Below are 22,400 nucleotides of genomic sequence, written 5' to 3'. Positions count from 1 at the left end.
ATAGTTCGTACCTATACAATGTTATAGTAAATGGAATCTTCGGATTACGAAAGAACAACGAAAACCCTCATTGTGTTTACATATTGTTATTTTTTTTCTACCACACCCACGCACACACACACACACACACGCGCGGTGGCCATCCGTTTCAGTGGTCCTCAAGTAGGTATCTGTACTTACCTGTTGATCTGTCAGTCATAACTCCAAGGACTATCACGGCACGCCCCACCCTCGTAGTCCGTAACCAGAAAAGAGGAGAGAGGGTTGGATGTCGATCGCTTTATATATGCTCGCCCGGTCCACCATCAGCAACACATGGATAATATTGTTGTCATATCGCTGAACATCGATAAATAACAATAATTTATAAAACATAATAATTAATATTAAAACAAAAAAAACTGTTAACGGTTTGAAAGTTTATAAACACGTATAGAACGTCTGCTTATTTCGTATTAAAATGAATCTTTTTGTTGTACCGGTCGTGTATGCGACTGCGGTGTTTTTAACAGTGATGGTGTGCGGTGAACAAACTAGAGAAGTGTACATGGAGAAACACGGTAAAGTTCAAGACCTAGAAACCTCAGCTTCCGGATACATATACAGGACAGATGGGCAGAACCCTCCGATATTCATTAAACTCGGAGAAGGCAACAATGAAAACTTCAATGCCATATTGGAAGGTAAGGAAAAACTTTGAAGCTTTTACACGAATTAAAACATTATGATAAATATAAACAATTTAATACCTATAGGTATGTAGTATTAAACGACATTGAATTGAATTACTCAAACAAAATACAAAAACATTTTTTTTCATTTGAAACGTCTCAGATTTTCTTTAACAAATTATTCGTGGAGTTGTTTTTATATGGACTACTGGGTAGTATGTATAATATTATATTATAATCTATTGTTATATCTATAGGTAATAAAATAATAATGTAATTATTTTAAAAGATACGACTTCATGTTATTGATGAAACGTTATTATAACAACTGTTGTATTTTGGAAAACATGAATAATGTGATGGACAATCTCATCAATCGACAAAATAAAAAGATTTGAATATATATACACGTGAAATGCATGCATTAAATTTACCAGGTTCCACATACAAATTCAAAGTTTAATAGACACTTTTCAAGTAATATATTCAAAATCAAAAACACCAAAACTTTCAATAATCATTTGCCTTTTTGCTACAATATTATGCAAGCCGTTCCCCGTGTACCGAAAATTGTATCAAATACACCTACTGAACACCATACTTTTATCGTCGGTTATATGAGGATTTTATTGCACAAGTTTTAGTTGAATCAGAAATAATTTGAAAACTTTGTGTTGTAAGCCCTTCAAGTAAAAAATTCAAATCACAGACCACCGCGTGCAAAACTTCAGGAAACCTAATCATTAATAGTCATACGCATTACGCCTGTTACCAAAATCTCAAGTAAATGTGTCTAAATATTTCTCCTCAAAATGCGAGGGGAAAGAATAACAACGTATTAACACCAACCTGCAGTAGGTATTTCTAACGCATTTTATAACGACATAATCGTGTTCAGAATTGATTGATTATATATACGAACTCGACAAAAAAGATGTTTTAGTTTATTGTTTTATTTAATGCGTTTCAATATTGTAATTCTATAATACGTATTATAAACGTAAAATATTATAGCGCTCAACATTAATACAAATTAAAAAATGCAATTCGCTGATTCTTACCAAAAGCTCGACAAGACGATATTTTTATCAACAATTCGTCATTATTGTGTGTTAAATGAAAAACAAATTTTTACTTTGAATTTTGAAATATTAAATGTAATGAGTAAAATGTAGGTATGCACACAGGCGGAATTAAATTTAGTTTCACTGAAAGTATTCGAGCATTTATGTAAATATAGCTAAAGGTCTTTATAATTTAAAAACTATATTGCAGATTAAATTCAAGGAATAAAAAGTTAAATTTTTTATTGAATACCATTCATTGTATAGTACATTTCTATTGAAATATTTTTAGTTTAAAATTAAAAATTATCTTATTATTTGAAGTTGTTATTTTGAACCTTACTATTACCTCATTTTTATTACTACAAATATTGAAATTTTAAAGTCGTACGTATTTTGGCAATAATAATCATTCAACAATGTTTTAAATCTGTACATAGAACGATGTCAAGATTGAAAAATGTAAGATTTAAAATTATTTATTTAAACTGCGACAAGAATACATTCTCTAAGAAATATGCCTCGTGAATAATGCATATCATTTATTACACAACTTAAAGTATTATTTCCAAATTTTTTTTTAAAAAAACGTAAACAGTAATAACGTAAATATATTATATAGTTTTATTTTATTTATTTTTTCCATGGGCCCAAAAAATATAATTTGTTACGTTAGATATTACTCGGTTAATTGGCTCGCATTTTATCCATTCGCTGCGATTTCTGTGAAATATTAAAATTATTACGAAAATGACCATCAATAACAATGTCAATAGTCACATCTGAGACTACTTTGGAGTTTAGATAAATTATCATTAATTCCATCGATTAAAACTGATTGGTATGAAAATGATTATTTTACTGGCGAACTTCTATGATTTATTGCTCGGTTGTTTTAAAATAACATAAATCGGTGCGATTTTCCAAACGGCATAAAGTTAATCATAATATTTGTTTGGTTAAAATACCAGCAGGTATACAACAACGACCTACATTATCGTATTAGCATTCGAGCTTAGAATATCTGGTTACAATTTTGTATTATTATTTATTAAAAATATAACAACGTAATGTGTAACACGGTATTGATTATGTAATAAATAATTATTGGTCCACGTCAAGGATTATAATTTTCGAAAAAAAAACCAACTGTTCGTAATTTTTATTTTATGATGTAAATTATTTTGGATGTAACATTATTCTCATTATTGTATATTATAACATTTATGACCTACATACATGTACCCAAATCCATCGGTATAGTCCAGTAGCGTGGATGGATATAAACAATAGATGCGTCCTAAAAATATAACAAATTTTGATCAGGTTATATTAATATTTGTCACGCAGGTAATTCGCGACTCGGGATTTCGAACGAATTATTAGTTACTTACCTACTGATATAATTTTTATGGAATATAATATTATAATCGAATAAAAAAAATTAATATTTCATCATTTTAAATATTAGTCGAGATAAATAACTATTTGCTGTAAACTTTCAATATGCATATTTTGTGGCGTCAAAATAATGATTTATTTATAATAATAATTTATACGATAGGCGGTGTAATAACAATATGAAACAATAACTAATCATACAATATAACTAATAACAAATTGTCCATGTAATAAGTACGGAAAAATTGAGTTCTTGTGTAAAATTCAACCGAATAAGTAATAATATTGGTAAGTCGTGCTACAATATTTAAATTTAAATTTAAAATAACGTATGTTATTTCAAGTATACCTATATTTGTGAGGACAAATAAACAGATAAATAATAATAACAATTCGATTTTTAATGATAATTGTGATGAATTATTTTTAATGCGGAACGCAAGTGAGTACTTAAATATGCAGCCATGTTGGACGCAACTATAGTCTACACCTATTTTGGAGACGAAACTCATCAATAAAAAGTAATACGGGACACAATGGTAGTATAATATTTCGCATTGTTATGGGTGCCGTGTTAATCGTTATAACATTTTGTTTGCAATAAATATTAATTGTTGTTGTTGTTGTTGTTGTTATACTATGCAGCAATTTAAAATATTGTAATAGGTATGTTCCTTATAAGTAACTGTTTAGCAGGCTTGTCTTATTTTTGAACTGTAGGTACTTACTTTTGGTTCCATAAAATATATCAAATACCTATTGCTCTTTTATTATATTTTTATTCCTGATAACAATTTTTGGAGCAGTATAAACAGAAAAGCATTCAAAAGGAATTATCGTCTAGGTATAAAAATATATGTAACACAACCCTCTTGACATGATCCCAATTAATTAGTAGTTATGAGTATATGAGACGATCATTCCAAACAGGAAATGCGAAATAAATGTTCGTATGCTAACGCCTGTTTTTACCAAAATTTTTTTTTTAGTTAAGAATTTAAATTATTTATTGTACTATCCAATCCGTTAATCATTATACATTGTATTTATAATTAGTTTAATATTTGACAAGGCTGGGCATTAATGAGTTAAAAATTAAATTTTATTTTAACTTTATAACTTTACTAGTTACTTTTGGATTTTTATTAACCTACCCATTAACTTACTACATTTCTTTTTTAATTAACGTGAAATTAACGAATTAATTTTTCATTTTAATAATTAAGTTAAGTTAATTTATTTTGTTTTTGTTTTTATTACATTTCACTATCTCAATCTATTTTTTCATGCCAAAAAATATTTACCGTGAATATTGTTTAAAGTTGAAAAATATTAATTTTTCCATGTAACCATTATTCTGTTTTTAGAAACGAAAAACTTCAATAAAATATAGTATTATGTATGAAAATACTGTGTAAAGTAAACATTATATAGTCTACAATTTAGTTTTGGGATGATAAAAAATTAAGTAGGTAGGCTAGCGTTGTATAAAAAAAAATGTGTCATTAATTAGCTTGATAAAAGATTTTAAAAAAGTGTGTACTAACTTTTAACTAAACTTTGTTAACCAAAAATGAAATTGGCTTTTATAACTTTTAACTTTTTTTTTTTGATTCATATTAACTTAACTGTGTTAAAAGAAAAATCATTAACTTGCCCAGCCCTAATATTGGGTAGATCAGTTAACTATTCCCTTCATAATTATATAATGTTACCGCTATATATACGTCGTGTATTATGAATTAATCTTAACGGGTAGGTACGCATCATTTTCTTGTATAAGGTAGACGAGGTCGTTTTTTTTCCACCCCACTCTGAAAACTATCTTATGTTAGCTTTTCGGTGTACGCATAATATACCGTAGCATCCCTGGAAAATGGAACTATCCGATCTTGTTTAAGACAAAGTCGTGTTAACCGATATTACTGGCGATGATTATAGTCACCGACGCGTAGATGAGTCGTCCGGACCTTAATTAATGAGTCGTAAGGGAGAGAGAAGGGATCGGCGAAATGAATGCGTAATGATAATACATGGCATGTATCGTTGATTTCATGTCAACGCGGTGATGATAATTAGCCGCCAGTTGACGTGTTTTTCCGGAAGATCGTCGCCGCCGATATAGGGTTTTCTTCGTGTCACGGTTTTACATATTATGTATTATACTATTACATTTCCGGTGTCGCGTGTTTTATTATTCGACCGACTGGCGGGCCACCTGCAGGGTGCAGTAAAGGGTTACTCCACCTCGACGAGAGTTAAACGCGTTAAAATAAAAAAAGTACCTGTTGGCGAACTGGTGATAATAATATTATATAATAGTTACATAAATTATTATATTTTTTTTTTTTGTTGAATGTCGTTCGCGTGCCTCGTTTGTCGTTCGCTCGTGCGGGGTAGCACGCGGCGCCACTTTTCATTATCGTGTATTATTATTTATTTATTATATACATATTATATTATATACCTATATAGTATAGGTAATAAGTCATCGTCGTCACTCTGTGTAGTAGCCGGTTGAACTTGAATACTTCGCAGTTCGCGGATCGACAATCGTCGTGCCCTTGACGAAATAAATGACGACGATATTTTGTCGGCTCACGAGTTTCGCCGCGGTACAGGTGACCCGAATCGATTATTATAAATTGTCGTCGAAACAACCGCGCACAAGGGGCCCTTTTGTGTTCGTTTTTTTCCCATTTCCATTGTAGGTATTTTTTCGTTCTGTTTTCATTGATATAATTGTTTATTTTTTTTTTCAATTAGGTACATTTTAATTAATTACCTACGCGATGCCGCAATGAAATCTGCGACAAAGGTCACTCGCAACTCGCGCTGTAGTGTCGTAGGTCCTACGCAGTTATTGTCGCAACGACAACGCTTAGTCCTCTGCAGTTTTACGAGTACCACGTGTTTGTTGCAAACCATTTGAATTCGCAGTAAAATAGTATAAAATTACTTTTTGATGCGGCGGGTCAATACTATATTAATAATAGAAAATAAATTAAATATATTTTCCTGGCTCGTCGCCTCATAAAATACTGCAGTCGCCGAACAACGTTTAAATTTCAACTAAAACGGATCATATAATGATGTAATTCGAAACGTCCTATTAGGCATATGCTGTACCTATAACTCTAATCCCGACTTATTATATTACGCGTAATACGTATATTGTAACTATATTATGATGACGTAACGAAAATTATACTAAACACATATTAGTACAATATTATGAAGACTTCGACACTGTATAATGTGTCACACTTTTAGGTATATTAGTCGTGTCAGTATTTAGCGGTGTACAAATTGATAGTCGTGAATATCGGCTATTGCAGAATAAATTGCCATTATACGAGTCACGCAGTCGATATTTATATCGATTCCGTATTATTGCAATAAGCATAAAGAGATATATCCGTAGTCTGGTCCGTGTCGCAAATGTTCGATTTTCGTAAATTATTTTGTCTCGCTTTACACCAATCAATCTCGTCTTATTAGCACCTGTCTGTCGGCGATTCGTGATAGTAATTTTTGTTAAAGCGTTAAATTATCGTCCGAATAAAACTGATCGAAATGTAATTGAAAGATTATGCGTACAACATTGTATCCGGAAAACCCCAGCTCGTACCTATGCATTTTCAAGAAAATATTGATTTTCAACCTTTACAATCGCTGCAAACCTAATCCAATGGAATTTCAATGCCGCCTCAAAATATATCCAACTTTATAGTATATCATTGTTTATACATATATATATATATATAATATATTTATCTCATATATTATATTGTTAGTCTACTGTTACAGTTTGTTGTGTAACTGTTCCTACTGAATTAAACTTCAAATAAAATTATTCTTTCCTGACAATCTTTAGTGTTCATAATACTATATATAATATAATAGTGGCGTGCGAAGACAGTAACGTCAAAATTGAAAATTTCTTAGCATCGTAAATAAAGTCTTACGGTTTGTTTGAACGTTGGTTTAAGTCGGTTTTCAAGACAAAAAAGTCGTATAACAAACTTTTATGCTGCTACCGTGAAGATAACAGCGCAAAAATTAAAAAAATTCTTGCGTCAGAAGTAAAATCTAACAAACTTTGAAAGTTGTCTAACAATGTCGTGAAAAGCGTGGTTTGAGTCCAAAAAAAGTTCTGATAAAATGTTGTGATGCTTTATATATATAATTGCTACCGTGTAATTCGTGTAAATAGCGACGCAACATTTTCAAAAATGTTCAATCGTCGAATATTATATTATAATAAAGTTGTCAAACAATTTGCTAACAAATTAGTCCGATTGTTGTAAAATATATTGACTGCTATTAAAATAATAATATATATTAAAATAAATAATATATTATAAGTCTTCGAGGGTCTTAATACATAAATGCAGGGTTATTCACCAAGCATGATAAACCTATTTTTTCTTTAATAATCAATTATTCAAAATCTGATTTTTGTAAATTTTAAATATACTTTAAGACCATATTTTTAAATTCTTGAGATTTGTTGTATTATTAAAAATATAAGTGTCCTGTGGGGATACAAACTTCTGTTTTTCAAATGAGAACACCCCTTTTTAACTTCAAGCTATACAGTGGATAATTAATAATAACAAGGGGGGTTCTCGTTTGAAAAACAGAACTCAGAACGTATCACCACAGGACACTCCTTAGTCCTTCAGCAGTACAAAAAATTTCAATAATTTAAAAATACAGTCTTTGAGTTTATTTAAAAAATCGAAAAATCAGAATTTGATCAATTGCATTAATAACAAGGAAAACACGGGGGTGAGCATGGTCGGTGAATCATCATGCTGTATGTGCTCGTACACTTCAATATTATTTTTAACGTTTAAAGAATACTCGTCGCCTTCAAAATTATTATTAATCTGTATAGGTCTATAATTTTATTATTGTATATCAATATCGTCAACTCAGCGTAATTCGGTGGTTGTCACTGTCGATAATTATATTATATTATTATTATATAGATTTCAAAAAGGAAAATGGCTTTCACGGGATGCCTGTGGTCAGTGGTAAGCGCACGTCGCCATACCACATACCGGTCGTCGGCGAGGAGAGGGATGTGCACTACAACAGCGGTCGCAGCATCGACGGCGGTGGTTACAACCAACCGAGTTCTCGTTTCGGAGACCCGACGGCGGACGACTTTTACGGAGGAAAGTACGGGCTGGACTACGCGGACGACTCGGCGGCGCCAATTTCGGACGTCGGCGGCTATAATTTCGATCACGACGATCTCGGCGACGCATTCGACTTCGGCCCGTCCCCTTTCAAGTACCATCGTGACGTGTCCACCGACGGCCTAAAAGGCGACGCGCACGGACTCGACGATCAGGTCAGTGTGCGCATCATAATGATATTATTATTTATTTATTTCTCAAGCAATAATCTATTCACAAATACCTAAAAATACCTACACTTAATCAACTAGCAAAATTATATATTACTTTAAATTTCATACTAACTTAAACTCTCCCAGTAACACGTATTACCTAATCAAACAACTATATCCTACATTTCACTTTCCGGTAAAGTACGCGTAGAAGACTCAAAATACGGTGGCCTAGAGACCTACCTACTAAACTAAAAGTAAAAAACAATAGGTAATACCATCGACCCTTAAACTTACTATAGCTTATAGGTCTATGGCAATACCTAAAAAGTGCCTGGCCGGGTGGCACTTCTGAGTGCCTGCCCAAAAAAGCAAACTCCTTTTAAACCTAACCATTTATCAAATTTATATTGTATGGACTGTAAATAATTTTTAATAAAATTAAAAAAAAAATACAATTATATTTTTAATCTTTGCCCGTTTTCAAACTAAAAAAAAATATATTATACAAATTAAATACCAATAGCCAACATGCATAATTGAACATTTTCCGATTTGGAGTTTGGGCACATTAATTTTTCAGTATTCGTTTTATACTTTTTGTTATTTCTAATATTACATATTTAATTATTCAATAAATATAATATAATTTCAATTGTATACTATTTATACAGACTAAAAACCGGACAGGATCTTATCATTATTATTTTTGAAACATACTTATAATATTGTATTGCATACGTAATATACTTTTTAGAGCTCATATTTGCTAAGTAAATAGTAAATAATATTTGAAAGCACTTCATTAGATTAGGCTTTTAAAAAATAATATTAATTCGCGCTGGATAAAAAATAAATCGATATTTAATAACACTATGCCTTTTGAATGAATACAAAACGGTGAACGAATGAAAGATTTCAAAGTGATTACATTTGAATGCAATTCGAAACCGTCTCACATGTTAACCCGGACAGACATTTTAAACATTGTTATGATTTATGACTTCTATTTTTCTTCGTCTTATACATATTTTAACGCTTTTGCATTTTTATCCCATTTGTTTTTCCTCCGCCCATAGTTTCGTTTTTCCAAAGGTTCGAAGGCCAAAAGTTTACCTAACGAAATGTATATGCAAACAGCTGTGATTTATGCACGTCGACCATTCTTCATATATAGGTACCTAAAACATGAATTCCAGGTGCTGGAATTTTGTTTTTTACAACACCTAGATGAATAAATTGGTGAAATATATAATATGATGCGTACGATCGTTTAAACTAAGTAGTTTTATTGAAATCCATTGTTTAAGAACCGAACGTTATGTAGCCGTGTGATTAAATATAATTATGACGAAAATAATATAATATCTATATACTCTATAATATTATTTGCATACTAATGTATAATTCGTTTCAATTCCTTTTAAACTAAATTTAATTTTAACATTTTACCCAAGCTTTATATAGGTAGGTAGGCACTTAATTAATATTAAAATTCATAATCTAATATTTATCTTATTCCGAAATTCCGATGGCTCTAGAAATTGATAGAAATATTGAAATCTGTATGAATAGATTTTAATATAACTATACGTAGTATAAAAGTAAGTTAATAGAAAATGTTCAGTGTTGATTATTCCTTATATACGTTTGAAAAAAATTAACTAAAATATTCATTATCACCAAACTGCAAAATGTCGGTACTTGAGGATTTTTTAAACTCTTTTATATAATAAATTAATATATTATTTATTACAATGGAATAGAACATATTATATTGGATAAATAATACATTCATATAATATAACAATAATTGTACAGGGTAACGTCGAAGGTGATAAATTCCTGAGACGTAATAATAAAATATTTGTGTTTAATGTTTACTTAGGAAAAATCATATCGCAAAGTAATTCAAAATCAATAAATTTGACGCATCTCTGTATTAATTATAACACTCATATAGTCATATGTACAACCAAAACGTACTACACTTGTACCAGTTGTGCATTATCACATTATACATTCAGTCTCAATGGCCGATCCAGTGCTTAATAATTTGAGGGGGGCGCAAAGTGCAAAACAATTTACTACATCAATGCTACAGACATAAACTACAACTGCACTACAGTGGAAAACACGGGCTAAGACATAGGGAAACTGCGGTACTTGGGAGGCGGGAAAATACCACTTTCCCCTCCCCCGGATCCACCCCTGTATACAATATTACACTAAGTACCTACCTCCATAACAAATTCTGCGGTAGCGACTGTGACATCATATTGTTTTCGTCTGACGATTTTATGCGGACCTTTTCAGAATTATTTCGGTTCGCCTTACACCCACAACGAGTACAAGTCGCCGAGCAAACACTCAAAGGCTGGCGGTTCGTACCAAAAGGCCGGCCATTACTTCTCGCAGGGCACGCTGGGCGACAGCGGCTACAAGAACCAGCATGACTTTGACAAGGGCCACGCCGGCAAGTACGGCAAGGACGACCTGAAGAGCCACTACAAGAAGGCGTCCGGCCACAGCAACGGTCACAAGAACGAAGCAGATCACTACGGCAAGCACAAGAGCGGCACTCACGGCGTCAAGGGCCACAAGTTCGGCGAAACCGAGCACCACAAGAAGGGGCACAAGACGACCGGGTTCCACAACGTGTACCACAAGGACGAGTACAACAAGGAACAGAAGTTCTACGACGACGCGCACAAGCACGGTAAGTTCGACAAGTACGGTGGCAAGCACAAGGACTTCTCGCAGAAGAACGGCGGCCACAAGCACGGCTCGCACCACGAGTCAGGCTACGACGAGGCGCACAAGGGCGCGGCTGGCCAGTTCGAGAAGGGCAGCTACCACGACGGCCACAAGGGTCACAGTGGCGAGTCCGGCCACAAGTCGCACCACGACCACAAGGCTGAGTACGACACCCTGTCCGACAACAAGAAGTACGGTGAACACGAGGCTGCGGGTGGCGACGACTTCTATTGAGCGATGACGATACTTCCAAGTCTATAATATTATATTCGCGCGTGTATCGTAATGCGCACGTATACTTGACGGAAGCGACCGCTTCGACAGACTTCAGTGACTTGCCTAGGAGGGGGAGGGGGAGGTATATCTTATATTCCCTCCCTCCATCGTCCCACAAATCCTCTTAGATTTTTTTTGTCTTTGATATTACCACCACGATTCATTTAAATGTATTATTACTTATAACTCCCCCCTCCCGTTCATTGAAAATTCCAGGGCACTTCACTGACAGACTTACTATTATATATTATTATTTACCTCTAAGTATGTTATTTATATATCTATATAATATAATCATGTTCAGTATGATCATGTTTCAGGTTAACACTACATTTCTAGGACGGATTACGTTGAATTGAATCGGTACTTTTTTCAAAACCTATAATGGAGACGTACCTAAACGCACATTAATATTGTAGCTTGAACGTTTCAAGTTTATTGATTCTCTCCCACTCGTATTTTTATAATTACCAATATCTATATATTTTTGAAATCATATTTAGGTAGGTCTTAGTTATAGGTTAGATAATAATAATAATAAATACTTTTTTCATATTTGTTAAGATGATTAAATTCGTTCATGATAAATAGTTTTTTTTTTATTTACTAAAATGTACTAAATATTATAGTGTTTTACTTAATTAGTATTAAATATTTTATTAAAATATTAATATTACAAATATTGATTATAATATTTGAACTAGACATGTTACGAATTGTTCTATAGTCATTATTTTAATCATTCAAAAAAATACAAAAAACGAATTTAAGTTTAAATTTTAAATAGCTCTCATATTAAGTCAAGTTTTATATTAGAATCATAGTTAGAAATTAAATATTACTTCAAAAAATAGGCCTACCTAAATATATGATATTAAAAATATATATTATATTATATAATATATTAGAGATATTGGCATATTGCATGTGCGTTTTGGAGGGTTGACAATTTAACGTAAAATCGGCCGAAAATTAAGTGTTGTGTACCTGAAAAAACGATCATTCTGTTTATTATGTTATAATATATTATGTTTATATACCTTTATACGAGTTAAGTCTTTAATTAATTTCTAAATATACGCATGTACATATTATTATTTTTGTGCATTCATCTATTCAAAAAAAAAAAAAAAATATTATCCTATAATCAACATTCATTATAATATACATAATATATTAAATTAAATTATCAGAAACAGAACGAATGTGAATTTCAGCGGTAAACGGTGTGCTCATAGGTACAATTAAATATAAATAAATATTCCTATCTAAATTATATTATGATAACGAATGCAATTGAACCCGTGAAAAGGATCGTTGTACAAAAAAACAAAAAACCCAAGGCCTCGTTATTTGACCGCTCTCTGTTTATATTTTATACCCAATTATTAAACGACAGTTTATAAAGCCGTGATTTAAAATCCTATTATCGAGATTCTCGATTGTGTAGTAAAAAAAAATATATATATAAAAATACGATTCCATACGCTATATTATTATACCTATATATTATATATACCTATATATACCTACGAGATATACATTTATACACGCACAGTCCTCTCCTTATATTTTATTGAAAAAAAAAAATAATGTGTATTCGGTTTGTATGGTTCAGATTTTGTATTGCCGTATAGGTAATTCATATACATATATATTATTATGTAGGTAGGTATATGAGATACCTATTATACCGATATGGACTATATCCAACGTATAATAGGTATGCGGTTTAATAATGATAATAATAATAATAATAATTTGAAATAGTTCACACACGCGCTGTAGTGTAGTATCTATACCGCATATATACCCTGGTAATGACGACGAGGACGGGGTGGTTTCTGTTTCATCTTTATAATAAGTGTTTCATATGTGTACATTTGTATTTTTTTTTTATTTGTTAGGATTATTATTGATTAACCCATTCGATATTAATGGGCAGTTTATTTTTATATTTTACTTATTTCCAAGGCTGGGCATTAACGAGTTAAAAAGTTAAAGTTAAGTTAAAAAGTTAATTTTATTCGAACTTTTTAACTTGACTAGTTACTTTTGGCTTTTCATTAACTTAACTGTTAACTTACTAAATTTCTTTCCTAATTAACGTGAAATTAACGAGTTCATTTTTCATATTAAGAAGTAATAGTTAAGTTAATTTATTTTGTTTTGAATTTTATTATATTTCACTATTTTAGTCTATTTCGTTTTCATGTCAAAAAAAATGTATCGTAAATTGTTAAAGGTTAAAAATTAAAATCATTCGAATCTAACTTATATGGAAATACTGTATGAATTGTATAAACACTATATCCTATAATTTAGTTTTGGGTTGGAAAAAATTAAGTACGCTAGCGTTTAATAAACAAATTAACTTTTCTTTAACTTAATAAAAAGTTAACAAAAAGTGTGTATTAACTTTTAACTTAACTGAGTTAACCTATAGTTAAATTAACTTTTAACTTTTTGTTATTCGTGCATATTAATTTAACTTAACTGAGTTTAAAAAAATCATTAACTTGCCCAGCCTTGCTTATTTCTATATACCTAACCCCTTACAATAGCTGCTGGCAGTGGTGTATTTTCAACTTTTTCTGGGGGGGAGGATATAAATTATAGGTGCTGTTATTAGAAAATAGTTATTAATTATGAATATATATTATATGAATAGAAAATTGTTAGGCATAGATATTAAAACCAGCCTGACCTAACTTAACCAGCCGCTGCAGGTTTTAATATCTAACAATATTCTCAATTCACATAGTCTATATTTAAGTGGATTCCATACCGACTGTTTTTAAGGAGTTGAGTATAGGCAATTTTTAGACAACCTGTATAGTACGTGCGTGCATGTGTGTGTGTGTGTGTAGTAAATGATCATTAGTGTGAGTGACTTCCCGGCAAGCTATAGGTAAGCGTTGCGCACTCGCACTCGCATGCACATGTCACATTATGCCCAACAACAAATTTACTTCATGGCGAAATGTTCTAAATCATAGACCTAAACGAATTCCAACATACCAACTTGAGTTTTACACCGATAATAATTTTGAAAACAAATTTTGTTTTGTTGTTCAATCAAATTTGGATCCTTCGAGCCACATTTTAAATTTATTATTCTTAAAAAGAAAAAACCTCACTTGAAATTTAGAAAAAAAACTTGTATTCTTAAAAATGTTATTGGTCATAAATAGTTTTAAAATTTTTTTTTATTATTCTGAATCGAAGGATTAAAAATAGACTTCATAATAAATTAAAATATGTTTTCAAAATTACTATAGGAGTAAAACTCAAGTTATTACGTTGGAACGCGTATAGGTCTATTTTACTCTAAAAAGTGGCAGTGTGGAATCCCCTTAATAACTATTTTCTAATATCAATACCAATAATTTGTTATTCCCAACCCCAAAAATATACGCCACTGGCTGCAGGTAATACGTACGGATTTTGTCTTGTTTTTACATTGTTGTAATATCATATTATTATAATAAATTACTAAGGCTCTAAGCATATGCACAGATATCATGTATTTTTTAATTATATGCAAAAAACATATAAATACGTTTTTTAATTTTAATAAATATAGCGACTTGAGATCGTTCTATTGTCAATTCTGTGATTGTACGGTAAAAATTGTAGATATTGGATAAGTTTATTATTTTCGTCTTCGTCAACTCAGCGAAAATCGCAGGGGCATGTCGTCTGGCCCATTAGCTCAGTTGGTTAGAGCGTCGTGCTAATAACGCGAAGGTCGTGGGTTCGATCCCCCCATGGGCCATCAAAGTTTTTTTTTATACATCAATTTAGATTCAACCAATATTAAATTAACTACTAATATAATAATATTATTGTCTACCAGATTAATTTACATTTCGTATACTTCACAAAAAATGATAAATAATATATTATTACGTATTATTATTTTTAAACCGTTTAATTTATTTTACATTGTGGCAATCGTCCAAAATGAACAATTAATATAATATGAGCTCTCTTCAGTATTGGTAAGTACTCGATTCGTATTTATTTTTTAAATCCAAATGCAATATTATCACGTCAGTTTCACACAATCTCCACTAAAAATTATTTCATAAAAAAAAGCCCAGACAAGATATACTTATTGGCGGTTATAATAGCAGTTCAAAAATACATAGATACAATATATTCACGATTTTTTTATAATCATTTCAAATTAAAATTTTTACGAAATTCGTTTGCAAAATTATTTTGTAGTTAAAAATGTGTTATAAGTTATAACCGATATTATAGCTAATGATAAAAATTTAAAACATTTTTTCTCATAAGAAATTCGTACTGTAACCAAAATATTTTAAAAATAATATTACACTGTTTTTTTTTTTATATATATAGATATTTTAAGTTCAAATTTAGACAAAATTAGATGTTTAAACGAAGAAATAAAAATAACTAAATAATTGTAGTTATTTTGTCGTAATTTAAATATATTTATTATTCGTGCAGGGTACCTCGAAAGTATATTATTATATTTTATACTCACAATGACATTTTCAAATACTCTGTTTTGGGCTAAAAATAATTCAACCTAATTTATAGTAAAATAAATTATCATATCTAAATAGCAATAATATCAAAAAATATACTTAGTGATATGGCCATAGGATAGACCGTCTTCGCTCTGAATCATTTTTTCATTTTTTCGTCTAAGACGATTTTACATCATTGAATTCAAATTTAACTCACACATTACGCAATAACCCACGTGACCTCTAATGTATAGCAGAGCGATATCTTTTTTATTGTTTATCGATATAGTTTTTCTTTACGTTTTAAAAACATAATAATATTAAGAAATCAAATTAATACGACCCATCCGAGTGTCAAGATAGATTTACAACAGATAAATAAGGTTACTTCTGAACGTTAAAAGCACTCACTGTACCCAAATGTGTAGAAAAAAGTATATAATTTAAAATAATTAATGTAATATCATAACCACATTTTTAATTCAAATAAAAAATAAAAAAAATGTTGGCCCATGGGGGGATCGAACCCACGACCTTCGCGTTATTAGCACGACGCTCTAACCAACTGAGCTAATGGGCCCGAGTGGAGGGGAATCGATATTGCATAGCAAATAGAACAAAAATATTGTATACCTAGCTAACTGAATTAACGGAAAACAAAATGTATAGCATGCTATACTTGATATTATATTTCCTCTGCTAGAAAAATGAAGGAATCATGGATATGTGTTTGGATAGTGAAAAAGTATCTATAGTAGCATACTGCTACAGTGCTACTACATTTTGTTAGGAATTGAGTTATTATTTTTATTTGTTTTTATTGTTGATTTGCGTTTCTAAGACAATAATAGCAAAGCATCACGAAAATCGGTCAGTAAATAAAAGTTGAACATATTTTCTATGTCAGAAGAAAATACTAATAATTATTATTGACAAATAAATAAGATGGTTTTAATATCATAAATTACTAATTTGATGTAAAGAATCAAATAATAATATTATGATTATTATATTCCGTTGTATTGTAAAATATGTAATAAGTATTGTATTAAATATTAAATGTGTTTAATATAATATGCCTACCTGTATATTACGTTCAGTAGCGTATGCAGGATTTTAGTTCGGTTAGGGTTTTATCTGAGGAAATAATTTGCATTATTTTTTTGTAACAGTTTTAAAATAACAAATTATAGTTAGTCTCAAATTTAGTCTACATTTACGGTGTTTAACCGGGTCATCTGTAGAGCCTCCTCGGACCGTAATAAACGTGGTAATAATTGATGGACGATGATACACCATCGATTAGGGCAGACGTTTTTTAGCAATGTTCTAAATCAGCTAAAAAAAAACAGAAACTATGATTATCGACGTTTTTGTCATGTTCAACAATTTATTTTATATCTATTGTAAATGACCAAAAATTTATTGATCTGTGGGTATCAAAATGGTGTTAGATAAGATTTTTTGTAAAAAAAAGAAATTTCATTGGGGGGGGGGACCTAGAAATCTAGAATTCTAGAATCTAGAACCCTATAGAACCCTAGAACCCTACCCCTGCTTACGCCACTGATTACATTAATACTGTCAATTATATAAATATTATGACAATTTTATTGGTAAACATTATATTATAATCACTTATTTCACTTCTATTCTATCTAGTATCTACCTATTAGGAACGAATTTAGGGCCGGCCGGTTAAAGGTGGCAGAAGCTAGAAAGCGCACATCCCCCGGATGTAAGTTTTTTTTAAAAACTGGAAAATTATACCTGTATAACAGTAGGAGTAGGTTTACCTATTATAGGTATACCTACTTCAAATAGGTATACTACCTATTATACTATAATTGTAGTATAATATTTTATCCAATTATATAAATCACCGGTAATAACCTAATACCTATTACCTATTACCTCACCGGAATGAACCAAAATATTTATTTTGTACTAGATATAATAAGTACTTATATGAGTGGGGAAATCCTAAACGTACTATTGCCAAAATTGACAAAATGGAATTAGACATCGATTCTTATGAAGAAAAACATCGATAAATTGGCGTCGTCAGAATAGAAATATTCTGGTCGAATCAGATAAAATCCGCTAAAAAAAATCAATATTTTCTCAGTAGTAGGTATACGTTTTGATTTTTGGACTTCCACCCGTCATATCGCGTTTCCAAATCAATACCAAATCGTTCATATTAAAAATGTATTATTATAGCCTATAGGTATAAATATTAAGTGTATATATCTGTATATTAATAATTAGGTAGTCATTATAGAATATTAGATAGGTAGGTATTTACTAGTTAGTAGTTACTACTATATAGCCATATAATATAGGTCCTTAATTATTTTTAGTTGAAATTTACTATATAAGTATTTATAGTAATATTAGGTAAGTACTTACCTTATCTTCTATTGGCGTATACAAGATTTTAAAGGGGTGGGGGGGGGGGGGGGGGGGTGAGTCGGGGCGATCATATTAAAAGAAAAAATACTTATTATTATATCTATACATTAATTGTATGTTCAACCCCCTCCCTCCTCCCATGTATACTCCACTAATCAGTAATCACTATACACAATAATTACCATATTATATAGAGGTACCTATAATATACGTATTTATAACTGTGGATATAGTTTATAATATTATACTGTACGTAGGTAGTATATAATATATACCTACATTATCATTTATATATTAAAGGCGAGAAAAATACCTACCCCGGAAAAATGTCTGGATTCGGCCTCGAGCACAATTATGTATAGCATTCTCAACATAATACTACATTGTTTTGGCTGGTACCATTATATTGTATAGTGGTGCTTGGTACTTGGTAGTATTGAAAAAAAAGAAAAATAATCTTTTGGTGCACCGAAACAGTATATTTATAGTATAATAAATAACATTACAACATAAAATTGTTACATTTATAAAACTTATAGCGGAAAAAAATGAACAAAACAATTCCCGACTTAGTATTATGTACCTATAGGCTGTAGATAAAACACTGAACACACAAGCACGCCAGAAACAACAAATAAATCTGTGTCTGAAAAGGCTGATTTCACTTTTCGCCGACTTTTGACAATTAAGAATTTTATTGTTTTTATTTTTAAGCTATTTCGCGCTGGCAAAAGTTTTATTTTTCAATATATCAATTGTCGCGCTCTTGTGCGCCTTGAGTTATGATGTCCAGTGCAAGAAAAACCGTAAGTATAGAACTTTGGAATATGTCATGCTGTATGCCTTTACAACTCGAATTTTCCGAAAAGTCATATTGGCCATATTACAGTCACATAATTTGTTATTGTTTCGGATTTCTTCGGACCGCATAAAAAATAAAAAAAAAATGAGCATTGTGCCAAATTCATGACGTATAGTGTTTTATATTTATTATTTATATGAATTATTGCTTACTGTATTCAATACAGTGTATTGTATGAATAATCAACCTAACAACACAATAATATTACAATGACTTTATTGTTATTAAATCAATTAATATCAGTTAAGTAGAACAATGCGAGAATGTAAGCACATAACAGAAAATCAGCAACAGCCATAATGCCATAATGTTTAAAATAGTTGTATGAATTGCACACGACACGACAATCACTGCACACAACACGACAATATATCATCCTACTTTACAATGTTGCTCTAGGAATAAAAAACTATTAAATTAATTGCCGCTATATAACAACTTCAACAAATTTTACCATCGAGAACGAAACTTCCACAATTGGTTCACACAACCATAAGGCTGCCATCCAAATAGAAATCGGGAGTATGCGTTTGCACTGTGGTATAAATGTATACTCACTAGTCACTACCCTTAAGCCTTTTCGGGACACACTCACACACTACAATTAATATGATTCTGGAGAATATATATTGTTTTCGTCTGTCCTGTCGAAAGTACGAATCAACGCTCTCGTGATATACCTACCTACTAAGTAGGTACTCTGTAAAAAGTAAGGAGAACTTAAGAGGACGTCGTCGTACCCGCACAATTCCTGCACAATATTATGTATGTCATTGTCATACTAACGCATAATAATAATAATATCAAACCAAATCGTACGTTTAGAATAATCCAATTAACCCTGTTATTTTTAATGTTAGAGTAAATTGATTTTTTATCGATTTAAATTTGAGAATATTATCTAGGGCCCCAAGTAGGTATGTTTATGTTTCAATTTTACAGCGAGTTATGAGCATTTTATTTTAATATTTCCAAAAAGTTCTCAATCTTAAATGTTAACCATTTCTTCAAAATTAAAATATAAAAATCCAAGTGGGGACTTAGACAATATTCTAAAATTAAAATTTGATTTAAATGAATCCGTCCTAATATTAAAAATAATTGAGTTAATTTGATTATTTTGCATTAGTAATAACTAAACCGGAGACAACACATGGCGGGTACGGCGTCCTTTTAATACTTTATTATATTTATTTAAATATAAAATATTATACAAATGTTTATATTACGTACATTATTATAAAATTTACTTTTCAATTATTTTTATTTTTATTTTAAGTGATATTCAATATTATAAAAGTTATAGTTATTGACTTATTGTAGAATTTTTTTTATTTCTAAGTCGATTAACATTGGGTTCTATCTCTGGGTTAATTAAATTGTAGATTAAATAACGAAGAAAACTACCACCATCAGTTATAAAGGCTTAGGTAATTACTAATATTGTAAATTTGTTTTTAATTTATAATAATATGCATTTACATAAAAAGAAAATTTAACTCGATTTTTGCTCAATAAAATGTTTAAGTATCTAAATTGTTTGCTTTGTTCAAGTTTTCTCTGATTATGTCATCATAAATAGTCAATAGGCAATACATTTTTATTTGAATACACCATTGTCACCATTATTTAGGTACACAATTATAGTATTATTTACTAATAACTTGATTCTAATGGTTAATCGTAGGTATCCACAATTTGCATTTGTCGTTGGCCTCGGGGGAAATTAAAATGAAGTAGATTTGAAATTACAAAATAGCCGCCAATAGAAATAATGTACATTATAATCATATTCTTCCGATATTCGAGTATAAAATACAATAAGTAATAATTTATTGTTTACCTGCAGTGTTGTATGTTTCCTTTTTAAAATATCTAGATAAATATAAGAGATAATTGGTAAAATAATGAGGTAGATATAAAGACAAAAGATAAATTATAATTTAACTATCTAGATAATAAAACAAAATATAAACAATCCGCACATTTTTATCTCGATATTTTTTTTTTTTTTCATTACTTTCTGAGGACTTGATGCTAAAAGTCTATCAGATAATAATATTATAATACATCTATTTTTGCAAGCACCTTAGTGCACGTCTTATGAATAAAGGCTGAGCATACACAAAAGGATTTCGAACTATGTATATACGACTTTTTGCGCATCATCAGTTACTTAAATTACTTCATTAACTAATAGAAAGACGACGTCACTTTATATGACGGGCACATACGCGGCCTTAATGACGCTAAATACTCATAGGAAGTACCTATAATGTCCCCTGTTACTTGGGTATGCCTATTAGAGGGAGGAACGTACCAAGGTGTCTCTTATTAGATACGTAATTTTATACGCTGTCTTTCCTGTTTACATTTTTGTTTTGATTTTATTAAATCAAATTACACCTTTCTTATAGCAATAAAGATTATAATGATGTTCACGGGAAATTTTTTCGAATACAGTGAAAAACGGTTTCACAACGGGGAAATTATTTGGTGCCAAAATAAGTGACTATATTCTATCAATGTTTATCACATGATACTGCACAGTGGCTAACAAAAATATAAATAAAATAGGTATCATTAAAAATCGCTAAAAGATATTACATCGTTTAGTTTGGTATGGTAAAATATTTTTAAAATCAAATTCGCATTAAACTTCGCTGCAGAGTTGTAGTGAATCGTCAGGAAAACTATAATATGCGGTTGAACTCTGAGGGGACACGACTGCTCTAACCAATTTCGACAGAGTCAATTAAAATGTCGCGCTAATGTATATATTATTATTATATTATACGTGAAGGACAAAAGTCGTAAGTTCGATCGATTCCCTGCAATGAGCCGGAAAATATAAACCTCTATACATCGGTTTAAAAAAAAAAAACAAAAACAATAAAAAAAATTAACATATTCAATTTGTTCCTTCGCTGTAATTGGCTATAAAACACTTGGAAAAAACCGGCCCGGGCAACAGACAATTGGTTCTTTTTGTGTATAACGGTCGTTAAATCAAGGTATGTACGATATGTACCTATCTATATATCTGGTACCGCCTCTCACGCTATACAGCTATATTATCGGTCTCAC

The 22,400-nt window shown here is 30.8% G+C and overlaps 1 protein-coding gene and 2 non-coding genes across 3 annotated transcripts; 2 read left to right on the top strand and 1 right to left on the bottom strand.

Annotated features, from left to right (window-relative positions):
• The first annotated feature begins 303 nt into the window (after window positions 1–303).
• On the top strand, window positions 304–12,628 carry LOC132951165 (filaggrin-2-like). Its single transcript, XM_061022912.1, has 3 exons — window positions 304–683; window positions 8,134–8,501; window positions 10,815–12,628. The coding sequence occupies exons 1-3, from the start codon at window positions 461–463 to the stop codon at window positions 11,487–11,489; spliced, it is 1,266 nt and encodes a 421-aa protein (XP_060878895.1). The 5' UTR covers window positions 304–460; the 3' UTR covers window positions 11,490–12,628.
• Window positions 12,629–15,235: 2,607 nt separating this feature from the next.
• Trnai-aau (transfer RNA isoleucine (anticodon AAU)) lies at window positions 15,236–15,309 on the top strand. Its single transcript has one exon. It is a non-coding gene; the product is annotated as a tRNA-Ile (tRNA).
• A 1,233-nt stretch (window positions 15,310–16,542) lies between these two features.
• Trnai-aau (transfer RNA isoleucine (anticodon AAU)) lies at window positions 16,543–16,616 on the bottom strand. The gene has a single exon. It is a non-coding gene; the product is annotated as a tRNA-Ile (tRNA).
• Between the last annotated feature and the right edge of the window lie 5,784 nt (window positions 16,617–22,400).

This window comes from Metopolophium dirhodum, chromosome 8 (assembly GCF_019925205.1).
Source record: "Metopolophium dirhodum isolate CAU chromosome 8, ASM1992520v1, whole genome shotgun sequence".
Lineage (NCBI taxonomy): Eukaryota > Metazoa > Arthropoda > Insecta > Hemiptera > Aphididae > Metopolophium > Metopolophium dirhodum.
This window is presented reverse-complemented; position numbering and strand designations above follow the sequence as displayed.